The sequence below is a fragment of the Tympanuchus pallidicinctus genome, unplaced genomic scaffold (genome assembly GCF_026119805.1).
Source record: "Tympanuchus pallidicinctus isolate F22 unplaced genomic scaffold, pur_lepc_1.0 scaffold16, whole genome shotgun sequence".
In the NCBI taxonomy this organism is placed as follows: Eukaryota; Metazoa; Chordata; class Aves; order Galliformes; family Phasianidae; genus Tympanuchus; species Tympanuchus pallidicinctus.
In genome coordinates, this window is record NW_026294679.1 from 7741965 (window position 1) to 7761923 (window position 19959).

Sequence of the window (19959 nt, forward strand, 5' to 3'; positions counted from 1 at the left end):
GAAATTGCCTTTCATCCCATCTGTGCTTGCCGAATAGGAGCTGCTGCTGGCTCACCAAGAGCAAAGCTAATTCAATCATTCCCATTTAATTTGCAGCACTTCAGGGAAGGCTCACTGTGCCGCTGCCGTTATCTTTCCTGAGTATCTGCAGCTGCTCCTGGGGGTACGGCAGCGTTGAGACGGAAATTTGGCATAAGTTTGGTATTCTGAGAGAGGCAGAACGGCCTGAGGCACAGCGCTGGGGCTGCGGGGAGCCGAGGAGGAAGAGCCCTTCTCGTCTGCCTGAGGGAGAGCTACGCTGAGGAGCCATATAAGGAACGCCGGTGGGGCTGCGGGCAAAGCGATGTTCGCTTTAAACTTTTCACTACTCCATGGGAGGCTCGCGCACGCTTGAGCACCCCCACCTCTCCAGCTCCCGCCCAGCCCTCACCTGCCACCTGCGCGCCCCCGCGCACCCCTGCGCGCTCCCGCGGCCCCACCCCCCCGTAGCCCCGCCCCCCTCGGGTCCCTCCGTCGCGTCGCCCGCCGCCATCTTTGTTGATGTGTCAGGCGGCCGGGCTGCGCGGCCATGGGGCGGTTGGCGTGTTCTCTGTCCGCCTCGTAGCGAACGGTGAGCGCCCTGCGCGGGGCGGGCCGCGGCGGAGAGGCGGGTGAGTTGGGAACGGGGTGCCCGCGTGCCGCCGGCTCTCGGCCCCGCTGCGTTCTGAGAGTCTGTAGAGCGGGCCGGGTGAGGCGGCGCGGCTCAGCGCTCGGGGGCCGCCGGTGCCCGCGGGTCTCGCGGCGGCTTCCTGGAGGCAGGCGAGGGCACTGAGGGAGGCCGGGGAGGCGACGCCGGTGCGGGGCGGTCAGCGTTGCGCCCGCTGAGCCGGGGCTTCCCTGTCCGCCTGCTGAGCGGGCCGGGAGCCGCTTTGTCTCTTGACAGCTTTCTTCGTGCTGCTAATTAGGTCGTGCCGTCTGGTTCTGCGGTGTTCTGTGATTTCGCTGTGCGGTTACGAAGATCAGCGGCTGGTGCGCTAGCAGGAAGGTCGTGTTCCAGAGCCGCTGCAGCGCTGCGGTCCTGTCGTTGTTTCTGCAGGTGGCATTTGCGGGAGCTGCTTGTCCTTCTGGGTTTGGAAGCTGGAAGCTTTGCTGTGACTTCGAGATGGTCACGGTGTTGGAATGTGGGATTGGGCTTACATCCTGCCTAACAACCTGCCGGGGTGGGTCTGATAGAGGTGCGCTTGCAGGGAGGTTGTGCAGAGCAGGACAGGATCTCATGTAAGACTGAGATCTGTATGTAAGGTGGGAAATGTAATAGTGTGCCTGTATTGTAGGTTGACTGTGTGTTGTAAAGTTGGTTTTCAGGACTTAAAATGTGACAATCGGCGCATTGAGAAATCCACGTGACTGCCGTGGCTTGCTGTGTAAGGTTACAGCTGAAACAGCATGAAAGGCAGCTGTATTTTTATATTGAAAAGGAAAGGTAATCACTCTAATTACCAACTCCTGGGAGTGCTTATGTTGCTGTTCACTTTAGAGGTGGTTGAGCTCTGAAAGCATAAGAAACTGGAATTCTGAGGGCGCTTCATGAGGCGGTCCAACCCAAGAGGTGGTATTTATAATGGTATTTATAATGCCATCTATTTCATAAAAAAAAGTAAACTTGGACTGTATTGCCTTTGAGTTCTTCTCTTTCTGAAATCCTTCAGTTGTCCTTTCTTGGCTTTAAAACAATATTTTCTATTGGTTTGAAAGGCTTACTTGATTTAGAATTGTTGACAGATATTTATTGGTATGGTTAGATTTGCTCTTTCAAAGCATTGAGAAGAGGACCGAGAAATCAAAGAATACAGAGGATGGTTTTTTTGGTCCTGATATTTATGTTGCTTATCACTGCCTTAGGCTAATATTGAACTTCCTCAAGCTGACTTTTTAAAGAGCTGTGAAAAAATAGTAAACTTTTTTATGGATACCCGATTGCTGTTAGGCAAAAGGCAATATGCTGAATGACTAGTCTGCAGTTTTTGTTAATATCTGGGCTCCAACAGTTGATGACGTCCTATACTTTGTTCTGTTTTGGCTTCTTCAGAATGTATTTTTCTCTGCAAAAAACAATATTGGAAAGCCTACTGGATAATTTATCTTCAAACCATAGACTGAGACTCTGCTGCCTCAAATGAAAGCAAAAAAATCTCCTTAGAAACAAACCAGCCTCTGAAGATTGGAAATGCAGGAGAAATCACAGTCCTGACTTCAGGAAGTGTATGAAGTATTGTAGATAATAGTTCCTCTCATATTAATTATCAGAAGTTCATTCTTTCTAGAGCAAATGGTTGATTCATTCAGATTTTTGAAGACTTCCTTATTTCTGTTTGTCTGTTTGTTTTTCCCTCAGGGATGCTGGAGAAACTCTGCAAGATCAGATTTGGAAACAGTAGTGCCTTACCATCCTCATGAGTGGTGTTTTTCAGTATGCAGAGGTCAGGCAGATGGTAACGCTGTGGTTGGTTGTGTTCTGGAGATGCCCTTTGAAAATAGCCATGGATTGCAAATGTACTGGCACCTTTGGTGCCCAGCAAGCTAAGACCAGTATCTTGTGTGACACTACAGTTTTGTAAGGTGTGCCAGTGTCTAATTTGTACCTTACAGAAAAGGCTTAGTACTCAGTGTACAAAGGAGAAGCCCTGTCATAGAACGTGTGCTTTGTCTATGTTGTGATTTCAGTCATAATTTGCATTTCTTTCCTTCCCTTAATGCACTCTGTGTTGCATAAATGATGATATCAGTGTCAGAATGTGAATGCAGACATGACAGCGATAATAACTAGCTGGCTGCTAACTTAGCCTTGTTCTGAACAGAGTTGAAGGCGTGATGCTAAACCTCTTGCAAGGTTATCGAGGCGCTGTGTCTGGTACTGCCTTTGTTGCTGAGTGCTGTAGGTGAGACTAGTTGGCTTGGAAGAGTTATGTACTGAAAAACAAGTGACAGAAGATTACAAGTCTGTGCGTAATCCTTTAATTATTGAAGTTTTATTTGTAGTTTCAGGTAGAAGGAGCCTGTTAGTAAATGTTTTTCCCTGAGACACGGGCTTCTAACCTTGTGTCTAGTATGTGAAACAACCAAAAACCTCAGCCCCTCAGCATACCCAATGATTTGTGTTATAATGGGGAACAAATCCAGTCCCGCTTGTTAAAGCTTAACAGGTAAACTTTATTTTAGAGTTGTGCTGTTACTTGGTTCTGAACATGGAGTTAATGTGACCATGATATTAACCACTTGAAAGAGATCAAGTGAAAAACCTAGCAGTACCTTGAAGGAATTCATTCAATGCTCAACTACTTAACTGGTGACTTAAGCAAAGTTGAAATATGAGTAATCCTTGTACTTGACTCATGCCAAAAGAATTGGTGGTGATACTGAGCTTTGTACTTTGACACTGCCTTGGGGCCACACAATCAGCATTTATATAAAGATCTGAAGAAACATAATTGAGCTTAAGTATTAAACTAATAAAAGCAGTGAAATCTAGAGAGTATCCACTGTGTATACACACGCATCTGCTTCTCTCTCTCTCCAGGAATGTAAATCAAAGCAAGTCTTTGTGTGAGCTGCAGCAGGGAGCTGTGTAAAGTTACTCAGTGTTCCAGCACAGTCAGCTTTGCTGCTTCTACAGTGAATCACACAAATCCTGTCTCCATTGGAGTCCTCTAGCTTTTCAGTGTAGATGGGACCGTTGTTACATCTTCCCTCTCAGCACTATTGGCTGATACCTCATTGAGTCCTGTGTATTTTGCTCAATTTAGAACCAGTATCTTGTATTAGGTCTAGGGTGAAAGTAAATTAATGGTGAGGGAGTCCAGTACAGGTGGGACTCAGATGTTTTCTTCTGTTTGCTACATGGTACACTGTTGGCCTTCCTGTGTTTTGGTTGCACAGGACTTCATGGCAATCCTCTGTCAGTTCTGTGTGGTAAGCAGGCGGTGTTGGTGAACATCATCTCTCCTAAAGCTGTTCAGTTTCTGGCTTTCTCTTAAATATTTTGATGTTTTTTCAACTCTATTCCTTATTCTGCTATTTCATCACTTCTGAAACTGGGTGGCATGCTGTTTTGCTTATGTAACTAAGAGAACAGGTGGCTTTTTTTTTGGCTTTGAGTTTATGTCAGTTGCTAGTTTGTGAAATGTCTGGCCTTGTGCACCTTTCCATCCCTGTCCCTTTTGATTTAGCTGAATTGCATAGTGAAGGAGGTAAGTTTCTCTTACTTCAGTTTGCCACGAGTTCAGAAACCAGTACAGATAGGGAAGGTTAGTGAGTTTTACAGGCCATTTGAGGAAACTAAATGTTTAAGGGTGTTTACCCAGATTTTTATGGTGAATCTCCAGTGGAGATTACTTTGGTGTGATAACATCTAGAAAAGCACAATAAATAACAGCAGCAATTGGTCCAGTGCAGAGCTTGAGAAAGGACTGAGAAATAATGATTTCAAATTACAATGTAGAGATAATTGCTGTGAAGCGAGTTGAAGGGGGGAACAGTTCTATAGATAGGTGTTTTCCTTTAAATATACTGACTTTCTTTAGAGGTGTCATTGTTTATTTGGTTTACAGTAGAAGCTGCAGTGGCACTGTGACTATATTCATGCTGAGGTGACATCCGTCCTGAGATTCCTACCTTTGGCAATGTGAGCTTCTTGTGTCAGTGGCACCAGACTTTTCTGTTGCTTATCCATTTGCCTGGCCTGATCATGGTACTTCATACCCTGCTGACTCTTGGCATCATCTGCTCATGAGCCATGGAATGCTTAATCACTTCTCCCCTTGTTCCCCACCTACACTCTGAAATGTACCGCTGCAGCTTTGGGTCATTAGTCTTCAGTCCATTGCTTAAAGGAAGTCTGAGTGCTCTGTTGTGACAGATATGAAATGAAGATAGTTTTGTAAATTCAGGTTATGCTTCTGCTTAAAAATAAGCTTTTTTCTAATATTATGGGACTTTGAATGCTCTTCAGGTTTCCAGAAGTGGAGAGCCCATGTGGTCGTGGCTAATGATGTGAGAACTGTGGCTTTGTGATTTATTTTTTAAAATTGTGTGCATGCTCATTTGGTGGAGAGGAGGTGATGCTGTCTTTGCAAGTGGCTCTGCTACAGGGTCTCATAGCACAGCTATGGGGGAAAGCATCTATCCAAACATGATGCAGACCCTTTATTGTCGAAAGGAACTGGTGTAATTGATTGCAGCTGACCTTATATTGTCTGATGGGTGGTTGAGTATGTCTGCTGTTCAGTAAACGACATTTATCATATTAACTTCTTGCTAACAGAATGTTTACTCCTCATTCAGAAGCTTATATGCCTCAGTGTCACCTACCTCAATACTTTTCACTCTTTTAAAATCCACTCTGCTTTGAACAAATCTTTGTTAAATGTGTGCACTCCAGAAGCATTGCTCCTTCCCTCGCTTTCTTGTCCCCCTTTCTTGACTGTGTAGCTCTGCTTTGTGGCCTGAATATGTTCTCTTTCTGTTCCAGCAGTGATTTTTATCTTGTGGGACCTTCACAGCCAGTCTGTTTGCTTACAATACCACCCTAGGCACACACTTCTGTCCTTCTTTGCTCTATTTCTGGTAAAAGTCCAAATGTGGCAGTTCCCAGATGACAAGATACAGTTCTTTTTTTCCCTTATTGACAGTAAATTTCCTCTACAGCCAAACTTCAAAAATACTTCCTGTCATTCTGTCATTTAGTTTCCTTTAGAAATATCCTGAATTTGGCCAAAATAAAGCCTCTTTGTTCTCCATTTTAGAAGGTAAGAATGGCATGGCCTGGCTCAAACTGTGTGTTTTATGCAGTGTAACGTTAATAGTGCATCTGCTTAGGAAGTTCCTTGTGGTCCAGGATTTAAAAGAGTTGTGTTTGTGTTTCTTAAGGAGACCGAAAAGACAGGCAGTTGGAAATGGCATGGCATTGAATCAAGTGTACCAAGTTGTCAGTGCATGTCTGTAATATTAGGCCAGCAGGCTGTAGAAGGTTGTGTTCCCCTTAGGGTTGTGTAAACAGTGGGAAGCACATGGGGAATTACTTTCATTGTGAGTTATTTTTCATTGTCAGTTATCTTTCAGTGGCTGGGAAATACGCAGCAGAGAGTGAAGATTTTTAATGGTACAGTGGATTGCCTGATGGACAGCCCAAGGCAGAATGTGTCCTGAACATCTTTAATCAGTAGGGTGTTTGTCAGCAGAGGAAAAGGCAGGATTGCATGTTATAGAAACAACTGTTTTTTTTCCCATGGTCGGTGAATGGACTCTGAATTGAGAATTTGTTTTCGCTTTATGATTGATAATAAGCAGAATGAAACAAGAGGAGAGCAGGAAGGAGAAAATGCTTTAACTTGGAAGTTAAAAAGATAGATCTTAACTCTCTGTTAATTCAGAGGAAATGCAGAATTCTTAAATTTTCAAACAGTGTTCTTCTAGTTAAGTTGGATAGAGGAATTAGAATGGTGGTTCAATGTAGGTATCATCTGAAATGTTTTTTATTCATAATCTTGTTAATAGAGTTGTACCTGCAAGAAGCTCCCCGTTGCTAGCGTGTATTCTGGTACCTATGCACTTATTGATAGGAATGCCTGATCACGTGTTACACATTTGTTCTATATATACTGATAAATCTTGGATTAGTAAACAGGCAAATAAATGTTCAAAGATACCATCACTGGCTCTGCTAATTCTTTCTCTTTCCCTTTAAAAATAGAATTATGAGCAAGTACCTAACTGACATAATACATCATCATAGCAAGGATATAGTACTGTAGTTATCTGTGCATGTTATTTCTGAGATCACACTGACATGGTGTAGCACATTATGCGCTCAGGTTGCAGAAGTGAGAGCAAATCTTGTCTAAGAAAAAGAGCTGCTTGACTTGTCTGCTTAGCAGCTGGATTTAGCGGGACAAGTTAAGACCTTTATCTTACTGGCTGGTTAGTTTACAGATCAGGACTGTACTGCTGAAGTAGCTAAATATTAAACATTATTTGACTTGATTTTTAAGTCAAGTCAAACCTTGAGATAGATTGCTTGCAGACAGTGGAATGTAAATGAACATAATCCAAATGAATTCCACTTAGACTGTAAGTTTTGACTTCTTACATGCAGTAGTTTTGCAAGCATTTTTGTACATTCAGACCTTATCTGAGGTCAGGGCTTAATAGTCTCTTACAGCGCCTGCTGCTGAAGCAGACCTAGAAGAATTTTTGTCTCTGTCACTTTACAGGATTGTGTGTCAAGGTATTCAATGTTCACTCTAGATCATCAATACCTGTCTTGTAGCAGATGCTTAACTGAAGAGCTTGAATGTCTGTCGCATCAGGGTTTCTTATCACTTGATTAGCAGTGTATAGAGATGTTTCTCTGTTCTAAAGACAGTGAGTGAAAAAAATACTGCTCATTTCCTGAGTCTCTGCTTGCTTTCACATATGGATGTGAGACATGACTTCCTTTAGAAGTTGCTGTGTTGTTCATTCACTGTATCTGCAGGCTATCAAAATCTTCCTGATTTTAATCCCAGTCAGTTTTGCTATCAGCAATTTGGCAGACAAGCACATCTCAGTTACAGTAGCATGAGAGAGTTGCAAGCCTTCCAGTGACAACTATGAATGTTCTGTGTGCTGTGGCAGAAGTTAAACTACTTCTCCAAGTACCAATGTAACAGCTAGACTGGACATGTGCTGATGCAGATTTAAATTTAATTACTGCAAATCCTGTGAGATAATGGTGGAGGATTGCGTGCTTCTTTGAAGAACACATCAGTGAGAATCAAAACAGTCTCTACAAAAGAAAAACCAACCTACCCAAGTTTTGGTTTTTGTGAACGTGACAGTATTGCAGTGTAACAGTGCAGTGAGGCATTGAGTGGGTTGTGCTCTGTTCCTGGGCCCAGTGGGGCTGCAGGAGAGGCTGGCTGGGTGGCTGTTCCTCCTTCTCCTATCTCCACGTTTTGAATCGGGCATTACCTCTTGCTTTGCTTTCTGTTTCTGTTGTGGGAAGACGCAGGCAGCTGCCTTCTTGGCATTGTGCATTAGGGCAGGAACCTGTTCCAGATGTGTGCAGGTAGGGAGATGTGAGACAGGCTGGGAGGAGGGCTGCTCAGACCCTCTGTATGAGTGCCAGGCCTGGCAGGAAACCTGAGGGCCAGCGCAACTTGGCACGTGTTGCACCAAACTTGCTGAGCTCTCCGGAGATGACTGGGTATTCCAGGCATGTATGCAGGCATGCTGGGGCTGGGTCTGTCTTGAAATGGTAATTGGAGACGTTTCCTCCTCGGGTGTTCCATAGAGACTCGGAGGTGGTTACATCCGGCTGCGGTGCGGGCAGCAGAGGGGCGGTGTGCTGGTGTCAGGTCTCATAGGGAAGTGATGGTAGAGCAGGTACTTCTGTGCTGCTTGGCTTCAGTCACTGAGGAAGGAGGAGCAGGGCAGCTGCTTGAAGCTGGAGAATGCAGTGTGTGCCTGGCAGCACTTGGCTTTCACTGATTTCTAGGTGCAGGCCTGCAGGCACCTTCTGAAGATAATGCTAAGAGCACCAAGGTATCTTCTTTTCTCCATGCAGTATTGGGTAAGAAAGTGAAACCCTAGATTTTGGAAGAGTCATTTATAGCAGCAATATGTTAGATAGTAGAAGGTGGATACAGAACATAGAAAAGCCACCAGCTACTGTCTAATTAGGTACCTGGCTTGGGCTCTGCTATATTTGCATGTTTGATGTGAATGGGTAGCATTTCATTTCTGCTGGCTGCAGCTAGCTTTGTGGTGTCGATGCTGTTAAGTTACTTTAGCATGAAGAGTTTTGTGTATGAAGTGGGAGCCTTTTCTTGACAGTGGTTATTGCAGTTTTCTGTCTGGTCTTATCTACTCTATTTTGGTGCCTGACGTGGATGGTGGCAAACTTGGAATATGCAGGAGACCTATTTGATGGTCAGAGTGGACTGGAATTGGCAGTTACTCCAATATGAAGATAAATCGATGAAGTTTTATTTCTATTTCAAAGATAGTAGTTCAAACATGAAAACTTGTCCTATTTAGTGATGGTAGGAGAGGAGAATTGTTTAGGGCATGAACAGCTTTGTATAGATGTGAGTGGATAAACGTAAAGTCCAGTATTTTGGCATTGGAAAGGCTGGGAACACTTTTAATGTAGTAACTTGTAATCTGGGCAGCACTGAAACGTTAAGCATTCAGTGTTTCTAGACTTGCTCTTAATTTACTCTTCATGCTTCAACAGATCAGTGCAGTCACTGTTTGAATTCCCCATGAGTTAATTCAGAACCTAAACTTTGTTCACACTTGATGATAGCCCATCATACGTGGAGTCAGTGGTGTGTTATTGCTCTGCAATTACTTGAATTATGCAAATAATTTTATTTCTGCTTCCAGAGACATTTGTCTTAGTCTCTAATGTTAATTCACAGCTATATTTGCTGAAGGAAATAAGATGAAAAATGAGTGTTCTTGCTAATATACGGTTTCTATTTTTCACCTGTTGCTGTCTTATGAGGAGAAATATCATCTGGTTTGCTGACTGGACTGGAAATTTTAGATATGACAAGCAACCTGCAAGTTCCCATGCCTCATCTTACCACTTCTTGTGGGAGTTAACTGCACTGGGCAGCAGGGAGCAGCTTTGAGGCAGTAACACATCTAACAGCGACGCATTTGGGGGATTTGATAATGCTTTAGGAAGTACATCAGAAAGGGCTTAAAATAAGCCAAAGGTTCTCTCTGATCATTGCAGAGAAAGTGCCAGCAAGAACTTAGACAACATTGACTGCCATTGAAAAAAATTGTGCTTTGGCTTTATGCTAATACTGCAGTTTTCTATGGCCAGGTCTGCTGAGTGTGGGGACTGCAAGCTGTCTGTGACAGGAATGTGAACAACTGCATCATTTGCACATTATTTCATGGTTATTGACTCTTAAATCCGCTGGTCTCAAATCATTATTTTTAACAGCTTTTTAATGAAGTAGGAGCAAGTTCTATTTGGCTGCTATCAAGCTGAATAATTTTTCTTTTAGCTGCATTCATTTTCTTTGCTGATACAGGCTGTCCGTGGGTTTGGTTTGTTTTTAGAGCAACAACAGCACGCTGCCGTTTTGTTACTGGGAGAAGCTATCAAAAAGTAGAGATACCCAAAGAGCAGTTGTTTGGGCTGTGCAAACAAAGTGGATGGATTTGTTGGCTCCAGGACTGACTGATGTGTAAATATTTGCAAGCAAAGTGGTGGGGTGATGGATTTTGCTAATATCCTTGTAAAGCTTGGGAAACTTTCACAAGTTTCACATGGTTTGTTATATTGAAAACACCCACATTCCCACCTCTGTTTTCATTTGTTGCTTCACTGTTGTTCCTATTGATTTGTCCTGTTGGGTGGACATCATGGACAGCATGCATCATTCAAATTTGTTTTATAAACCGAAGAGAAGTTGTCTGCTTGTTACTGTAAGGTGTGGAATTGTCTTTTGATGATTTGTGACTATCACCACAGCGTGTTCCCTTTTTACTCTCAGCCCTACGTTCAATTTATAGCTTCCTCTTGTTGATGATCTGGGTTTGGGGGGTAGGAGTGGGACTCATTTGCTAGGATTTCCAGGTAGAAACAGCTCAGCTGAGGCTGCAGCTTTTTTCCTTATCTGATTTTCTTCCTAATAAAGATGACAGTGGTGGCCATAAGTCACAGTTATGATGGAATTTGTGTGTCCCACTGTCTTAGTGGTACAAGGCTCAGTACTTAATGTTGGTTAATAAGGCAGAGGCTCTGGAGAAGGCAAGTGCTACAAAGGGTTTCCTTTCAGGTTGAGTCCAAATGCAGTCTGCAGCATGTAGCTGAACGGCTTTGTGCGAAGCACGAGAGAGAAAGCAAGTATAAAAATGCCTTTTGTTGCAAGATGGCAAAGTTGCTTTTGATGTAATTGTTGGAAAAGCAATGCTGAATTTGTAAATTAAAGAAAAAATGCTTCTGTTTATACATAGACTAATTTATCCAGTATTAGCAGGATAAGATTGCATCTGAAAGTTATGACTGCTGTAATGAATTTCTGCTGATGGAAATAGTATGTTAAGAGCTTTGTGTGCTTGCTAAAAATGCCAGCAGTCTTTCCAGACACCTGACCATCTGGGATACTGAAAAAGATGCAGCATTATACCCAGGCTCTTCCAAAAACGATCAGGCTATCTGGATCACGGTGTGGTGTCCTTCTAAAAAGAGCCCTTCCTACATAGCTTTTCAACTCCTCAAGTTTTTGCTCTGCAAGCTATTTTTTGAGAGCACAAATCTGCTGCAGACCATCTGTGCTCATCCAGAGGGGTTTCTGTTGCTTGCAAGTGGAAGGGGAAAAGAGAATGTCACCCTGAGCCTGTTTCTTCTGAGCTGTTGGGTACAGATACGTTTGGCTGTGTGAATGAGTAGGTGGGGATGTGACAATAAGGAAGTGTATTGTGACCTGAGTGAGGGAGTCACCCTGTTTTGTTTAAAACAAAGAGTGAGGGCATATTACTGCTTTCAAATCACACATAGAAAATGAAAGCATGGTTTCTGGAATTTTTTTGTTCTTTTAATGTTTGATTTTTTTTTTTCAGGAGTGATCACTTGGATTCTTTCTGGATTAAAATAACTAAAATCACCTGTGTCTAAATGTTGTCTATATGTTGTCTAATGTGAGTTGTTCTTCTAGATTCTTCAGGAATATGATGGAGGAGTATTCACCAGGAATGCAGAGCACGCTGGAGCCGCTCGGTCTGTCAGAGGAGGCCTCTTACCAGTCATCAAGTAGCAAGAAGTCGGGTGACACAGCTGGAATGAAGGGCTGCTCAAGCATCAGTTGCACTGGAGATGATGCTGGTGTTTTGGGAGCAGAACCGAGGTTGTTGTCCTCAGACCAGGATTCAGCAGCTGCTGACACGAGTGGTGGTGGAGGCCCGACGGAAAGGCAGGAGCAGCAGTGTGCTGCTCTTGACCACAGAGAAGGGCAAGCCTGTAGTGCCAATACCTGCTCTGAAAGAAGGGTGGAAGGCTCCATGGAAACAGGGTCCTTTTCTAGTGAAGAATTTGGACGAGATCCAAAAACTAATCAGACAGAACAATCATTAATAGAACTACTGCAGGAGCTGAGGGAGGAGTCGGACTTTGTGAGAAAATCTAGTGATAAAATCTATTCGGAAAGCCCTTATGACACAGACTGCACAAAGAAGCTTATTTCCACAATACAACAGACTTCTTCACAGGAGGATTTGCTGAAGGAAATAGAATCTGAACTCTTATCTACGGAGTTTTCCAAAGAATGCAAATGCCCAAATGGTGTGAGGAAGGGTGAACATGCCTTGGCTGTGTTTGATAAATGCGTGCAAGATAAATACCTGCAGCAGGAGCAAACTATAAAAAAGTGAGTGTTTCAGTATTCTCATCAGAAATATGGAGGTGTATACCAAACAATTTCAGTTGTGTGAATGTGACATTGTGTGAGAAAACAGCTAGTGTTCTGTGAGTTCAAAGTACAGTTAATGACTTTTAAGAATTTTCTTTGAACAAGGAATTATTTTTACCTGTTGTGTTATGTACTTGTAAGGAAAAATATGTGCTTAGATCAAACTTTTACGCCTGCTTACAGAACTGGAAATGAGTGTAATGTTCTTCAAAAGAGACGTTCTTGTAGCATAGTAGGGGAGGACAGCAAAGGGACTGAAAAACAGGTGCAGAGGCTCCCAAAAAGTAGAGACAGTGTTCTCTGTTACCTTCCCAGTTAACGTCTGGCATAGAATGCGAGCGAGGGAAGTTGATGACAGGAAGGCTTGGATATGTGTGGTTAGGTGGTCATTAACTGTTGGGGAGGAGTGGGAATCTGAACTGTTGGATGTGTAGATGGTTCTAACTCCAGAAGATGGTAAGTGAACAAGTTAGGTTTAATGTATTTGTTTACAGTAAACTCAAAGGCAAGCCAGAATTTTTCACAGCAGTGGATCAACTACTTACAGACAAATTTCTGTGCAGATAGATGTAATTATTGCATACATACAGGTTTTTTTTAATGTAAATCTATCTTCAGTTTCTCTTTCTTTGCCAGCTGTTATCCCTGGAGTAGTGACTTTTAGGGACTCGCTTCAAGGGTGCAGAGCTGCTGTGGAGCACTTAATATATTTGGTTCAGAGGGCATTGTGAGTGGTTTTTGTCCCTTCACTTACGATCAGCAGAACTTCCTTTAACCTTGTTTTGGAAATAGCCCAGCTGTCTTTTATGATCAGAAATAGTACAAAAGTGAGCAATAGTTGTGTGAATCCCAGTCTGCTTTTAGGATCTGTGATCTTGGAGTAGTCATTACTTCTGAACTGCTTTTTAATCAAAGCTTTCTTTCACTGCTGGTGGTTTTGAAGTCTTTGTAATATTAAGGCCTTGTTTGTTCAAAGATATTTCCTGAAAGGGAAGCTAAAAGCTTAAAGATGAAAGTTTGTATCTGAAGGGATATTTCATTATCTTGTTTGGGTAAATGTTCGCCTCTCGCAAATTCACGCAATTAATTTGCTTCAGTCCTTTTGCATATATCCACTATTCACCTGCATCTTCAGACACTTAAATTCATTTCAGACTTCAGCAATTCTGACAGTCCTACTTATGAGTTTTGTGTATGACTGCATTATGTTGCACTGCTAGAAACTCAAGCTAAGCATGTTACTGTTGAGGTGTTAGCTTAAACTCAGGCTTCAAACAGCTGCAAGGAAACAAATTGTAGCTAAAAGAATAAACACTTTAGGAATATGAGCATGGACACCATCACTGTTGTATATGGAACAGGGTTCCATTTCTTACCAGCTTCTGAACTTTGAGGGTCACTGAACAGTTCATGCCAGCTCACAAAGGAATACAGTACCTGTGTTTTCAGACCTTTGACTGGGGGGAGCTGTGTGGTTGGAAGTTGGTGTCTGTGAGTACCTTAAAATATTAACCTTTACACAGCTTGCTGCTGCTTCTGTTAGTTGTGTGGAGGCATCAAATGTCTTGCTTCATTATGGACATTAGCAGCCCCAAAATGCTGGAAGCAAGCAGTTTTCTCACAAGGTGCTGGTTTAAGATTCAGCTTTTAGTCTTTAGTCTTTTCATTTTGTAAGAGTTTGGTGGATTTAGTTAATGTTTCTGGCTGTAGTTGCAGTGCATTTCCAAATCAGGAAGAAAAAACATGCATCTTAAAATTAAGACAAACAAAGGAAGTAGCATATTTTATTTCTTTTTTTTCTTTACAGACTGATGAAAGAAAATAAAAAACATCAGGAACTGATTTTAGAAATCTGCTCAGAGAAGGACAACTTGAAGGACGAATTGAAAAAACGGACAGAAACAGAAAAGCAGCACCTTAACATTATTAAACAGGTACAGATAACAAAAGAGAAGTGGCAGATTGTATCCTATATGGTGCCAGCATTTAATAGGATGTATTGGTAGCACAGGGATGAAGTGGGAATGCCCATGCTCAGGCATCCTGAATGTTTTACGAGGGTGAAGCCATTCTTCCACCCATTGAGTATTTACTGGCTAAAAATGCTTTGCATCTTTAGTTGAATGGTTTGAGTTCAAAATCTCACGTTCCATGTTCAGTATCTGGAAGTCTTTTGGAGTCAAGAGAGTCCCAGTTTAAGTTATGCATACCTTGGCTGTCTGCTAAAGTCAGTGTATGTTTGCTAAAGGCATCTTGTGCATTTTGGCAGAATGGCAAATTCAATCCCTTATCCTAATAAAGTGATTTATTTCTTGCATGTAAACATAAGGGGATCTTATGCAAGTGTTTCATCATGCCTGATTTCTTCATGGTAATCTTAAGTACTGCATCTGCTAATAGAAGTGAGTGAGTGTATTGTCTGTAGTAAATGCTAATAATATGTGGAATATCTATGAAGACTAGAGCATATTAACTATGATCTTACACATCATTTTGGTATTAGCAGTTAATGCATACAGATATTTGGTGAGTGAGTGGTTCAGGACCATGACAGGCCAAAGAAGAACATGGGTTTTGCATTTTTGTGGCTGGCTTTAGTGCAGGAAGTATCAAAAATACTGCAACAGGTGTCACTGCTTTCTTATAACAAAATTTATGAAGGAGTTAAACTTCTGTTTGGAGTCAAATAAGTGAGATGTGTGACACTGCTCGCTTAGAGGTGATGTCACAAAATAATGGTTTGGAGTGTGATACTTTTATATCGTATCTGAGTAGTGACTGGAGCTGTGTGATACATTGGAGTAAGATTCACTTGAGGTTTTTCTTATTTATGAATTGTGTTTTTAATGTGATAATTCCTGACTTAAGTCTTTCCTGGTAGCTTTCAAGTAAACGAAAGATTGTCCATACTCACAACTGCAAGTAAAATGTGTACACTTGTAGATGTGAAAAGTTTTCTTGTGCTACAGAATGATCCACTTGCAAAATTGTAGAGCGTGTGATCACATTTGTTGTGTGGTAACAAATATTGTAGTTTGTTCTTGTCTTTTGTCATAGCTTGGAATTGCACAAAAATGCAGTACTAGCCCTGACAGCTCTACTTTTTTACACCCTTTCCCCTCACAATAAAATAAAAAAGGCAGACTTCGGTGAGTGGTCCTCCCTGGAACAAGAGAGTAATCATTAAGGAACAATTGGAGCAACCTTTGGACAGCATTGCAGTTTATGTAGCACTTACCCTTGTGCCAGTGCTGCACTGCTTCCTGTTGTACTGCACTTGTGTGGCTGTGCAGTGGATGTGCTTTGGGAAGTGTTCCAGTTGGCTGTCAGTAATTGCTCTGCAGCTGGATCAGGACTCTGATCTAGTTTGCTGGGTGGCTAAAAATACGTGCCAGCACAATGACTGAGTGCCACCTTTGTATTTGCTGAGTTATTTTTCAGTGAATTAATTGCTGGTTCAGTTTGGATGCGTGACGTCTCTGCTGGCACAGAGTTATGGCACAGGGATATCAACCAAAGAATGGAAGACAAAGTAACTCTACAGCAGCCATCTCTGCTGCATCTGCTGTCAATCTTATTTTTTTTCTGTAGTTCACTTTGCCTCTCGTTTTACTTTGTTTGGTGCTGTTGTCTCACATAAGATGAAAATATACAACGTTCATGCTTGTACTTCAATACAAAGCTAGATGCTAGTATGGTAACTTGCAGCTTAAAGCACTGCTGAAGATCTGTTGTAGCATATAATTTTCTGTGACTGGTCCTGCCTGTACAAAACATGATCAAAGTCTTGTTTTCCCTATAATTGTATCATACTATTGTCTTTTAGCTAGAAGCAAGAATAGAAGAGCTTAATAAAGAAGTGAAAGCTAATAAAGACAAACTTGTAGCTCAAGATGCAGCAGCCAAAAATGCTATTCAGCAGTTGCATAAAGAGATGGCCTTTCGAATGGAGCAGGTAATAACTTTTAATTACTGAACATCTCATGGGTGACCTTGATCTTTGTAAGAAACCTGCAGCCTTGATTGTTAAATCAAGTAGTTAAGTAAAAAAAAAAAATCAAAATAGGCACTACTACCATGCAGTTACATATATATATATGTACACATATTACATATATACATATATATATACATATATACATTTTCTTTATATTTCTTTCTCTATATTTTCTATATATTATATTATATACATATACATTTCTAAATAGCTGTTAATGTTATGGAGTGACTGATGCTTTCTTACAAATGCACACAGCTAGGTGTATGCAGTTCAGCCCTGCAGGACATCTCATTTTCCTTGCCCAAAAGCTGATCTCAGTTCAAGAGATGGTAAAAGCTCCTAGTGGCTCTTTTTTATCACATAAGTTATCATGAAGTGTTTTTCAGCTTTGTGGTGAAAAGCTCTTATTTTTTGTCTCATGACTTACTGAGAGCTTGGAATTTTTCCCTTCTTAATATTATGCCATGTATTTATTGTATGTTCTAAAGCTCAGTTCCTGATTTTTTTTTCTTTAATACGAAGCAGAATTTATTAATACTGGGGCAGAAGTGAATCCATCTGAAAAAAAAAAGCCACTGAATTCTTGACATCTGGCAAGAAGACAGGACTGAAACTGTGTTTTTACAGAAGTATTGTTTTTATTACTAAAGCTTGTCAGATACACTACTTCTGAAACAACCAACTGAATTCAAAATTACTAAAATAGTGGTACTTTGCTTGAGGTGTTCAGCTATAAAGCTGCAGCTGCTTAGGTAGGTATTGACTGTTAGGAGTAATTCCAGTTGAATTGGTTGAACTCTTGTCATGCTTAAGTGGGGATCTAATGTTAATCTTTGCAAAATTGGAGCTATTGAGCTACTTTGTTATGCTCGTCTATTGGATATTTTAGGTATTGCAGTAGTGTCTTACAAAAGGAAAATAAAATGAATCAACCTTGTTTCATATTTAAATATTTTTCAAGGCAAATAAGAAATGTGAAGAAGCACGCCATGAGAAGGAAACAATGGTGATGAAATACGTCCGAGGGGAAAAGGAGTCACTTGACCTCCGAAAGGAAAAGGAGATACTTGAGAGAAGAGTGAGAGATGCAAACAAAGAAATTGAAAAGCACACTAATAAGATTAAGCAGCTTTCTCAGGAAAAAGGAAGATTGCACCAGCTCTTTGAAACTAAGGTGCTCCAAGTGTTGCTGTGTGACTTGAGTGAATGATTAAAAGTACTATCAAACAACCTTATCAACACTAGTTTGCTATTATGCCTGGTAAAACAAGCCTGTTTTCATTTGATTTTACTGTGAAAACCACTTTCTGCTGTAGGAAAGGGAACAGTAACTGATTTCTTACTGTCATCTTTTTGCTCGTTTGTATCTTTTTAAAGGCTGTAATGATATTAAATTATTGCAGTCTCTATTGAAGTTTTTCTGTCTGGACTTTGTATTTTTTACACTACTAAAAATTGGAGATACAGCAGTTGGATTTCTCAGTCCTGATTCCAGAATATTGACATTCCTTTTTTAGAAGCCAGTATGATTCCCATCAGCCTCCTGAATTATCCAGATCTTTCTGTATTGGGTTTCACAACTCTGTTGCATGTGGAAGTCCCTCACATTGATAAATCAGTAGAGTTCATGCTGATTTTGGGTCCTTTTTGAGCAGTTTTACTAAGCACAATTGTTGAGCAAAGAAGGATCTGAAGAATGCAGTGTAATAAAAGCCATAAAAATACATTTGTGAAGCAAAAATTCATTTATCCTTTCTCACAAGTAGGAAATGAGGGCATGGCTTCAGGTTGTGAAACAATAAGTATGTTGATAATCCCTCGTAATTACTCTGCAGCCTTACAGGAATTGTGCTGCCCTCACATGGTGCTTCTGTAAACCTTTTTTTGGTAGGTGAACCTGTCACTTCAGAAACAGCTTGAAAGTTTGGCTTAATGGCAGATCTATGGATAAGTCTGTAATAGTGTGGGCAGTGATGTGCTTCTGTAAGGTCTTACTTGACACTGACTTATGTGATGATGGTTTGACCTGCGTTCACATAACAGTGCTCACGCTGCTCTGCACCCTGATGGTTGTAATGTCATTCATTTTCTATCTGTGGCCTTGTGTAATACACAGCTTTGTGCCTGTTTCCTCATCCTGTTGCCGAAAAAGCAACAAAAAGCCATCTTAAGGAGATATTTATTTTGTGCTTTGTCTTTAAACAGAATTGTGGCATTAGTGTGTATTAACAGCAGTGCAGTGTTACCTTACTACTCAGACTAGAACACTGATGTGTTAGGGTTTTTTTTGTGCACTAAGGTATCATGAGCATATTGAATTCTGTGCACAGCTTTACAAAGTCCAGACATTGTTAACTGTGCAGTTTACCTTCAGTAGGAGTCTTGTTGTAGAAGCACTGGATGATTGAAATCCGTAAAATAAAGTTGATGAATTTTTTTTTAGGATGCTGAAGTCACTCGACTCAACAAAGACATTGAAAAATTGAAAGAGGAAATCAATTCTCACGTTATCAAAGTAAAATGGGCTCAGAACAAATTAAAAACAGAAATGGATTCTCATAAGGTTGGTGAAGTACTATCGTGACATGAAACTGCAGTCAGAGCAGTGTAGTTGCTGTATGGTTTACTCTTTAGTACTAAAATCTGCTTTAGAATATTTTCTATTTGAACACCTACAACAAGTTGCAGTAGTGCTCTTGAATTTATTGATATTGAAGATGAAATGTTGGAAGGGTGTGAGGGGTCTGTGCTGGGGGAATCGCTTCAATCTGATCATTCTTTTCAAAAGATCATTTTTTAATTTTGACTTTGTATGATAGGTTTAACTCTTTTTGCTTTATTAGTTATGTGATAGATTTAATGTGTTTGTCATCAGAAAATGCATGCAGGCCATTTTTGTGTGCTTTCAGTGCTGGAACAGGCAAAATTAAAGCAATACCTGAGTAAAAGCAAAGGGGGTGTGTGTGTGTTGGTGAGCCGGGGGGAGCTGGACTTCCTGTTTTGATTCATTTCAAACTGAAGTAGATAACTTTTATTATGAGAAATGCTTTTTCTAAATTAAGGCAGATAAATAAGCTTAACCTTTTTCATTCCTGTTTCCATAGGAATCCAAAGAGCGCCTCAAAGATGCAACAACAAAGTTGACTCAAGCAAAAGAAGAAGCAGATCAGATAAGGAAAAATTGTCAAGAAATGATAAAAACTTATCAAGTAGGTATCTTTCCTTAGGAGGTGAAATTACTGTTTAGGATCTGGGTTTTTTTTTCTTCCATCTCTGCCTTAAGTTGTAGCAAGAAAGAACCATTCCATGGGAGCTGCAATGCTGAGGTGACCAATCACTGATTGATTTATCAACTTTCCAAGTAAAGCAAAGGGAAAAAGTTTGTCATGCTTGGCATCCAGTCTGCGTGAAGGCCTTCCTTCACATGTTCAGAACTGTTAGATACCTACAGAAGCATGTTCAGTGATGTGAAAAGCTGTCTCTGCTTGTGTAGCAGGAAAGGGGAATGTA

General features: G+C 41.2%; 1 protein-coding gene across 2 annotated transcripts in view; it reads left to right on the forward strand.

Moving 5' to 3' along the window:
• Nucleotides 1–505: 505 nt before the first annotated feature.
• Nucleotides 506–19959, forward strand: part of CCDC186 (coiled-coil domain containing 186) — a 28697-nt gene continuing 9243 nt past the window's right edge. Inside the window, exons 1-7 of one of the 2 annotated variants that reach the window (XM_052677656.1) lie at nt 506–610; nt 11700–12407; nt 14257–14383; nt 16276–16404; nt 17411–17623; nt 18893–19012; nt 19554–19658. In XM_052677656.1, the coding sequence (XP_052533616.1) occupies nt 11713–12407; nt 14257–14383; nt 16276–16404; nt 17411–17623; nt 18893–19012; nt 19554–19658 (1389 nt within the window). In that variant the 5' untranslated portion in view covers nt 506–610; nt 11700–11712. Of the gene's footprint in view, nt 651–11699; nt 12408–14256; nt 14384–16275; nt 16405–17410; nt 17624–18892; nt 19013–19553; nt 19659–19959 lie in introns of both variants that reach the window. The other variant, XM_052677655.1, reaches the window with a different exon arrangement.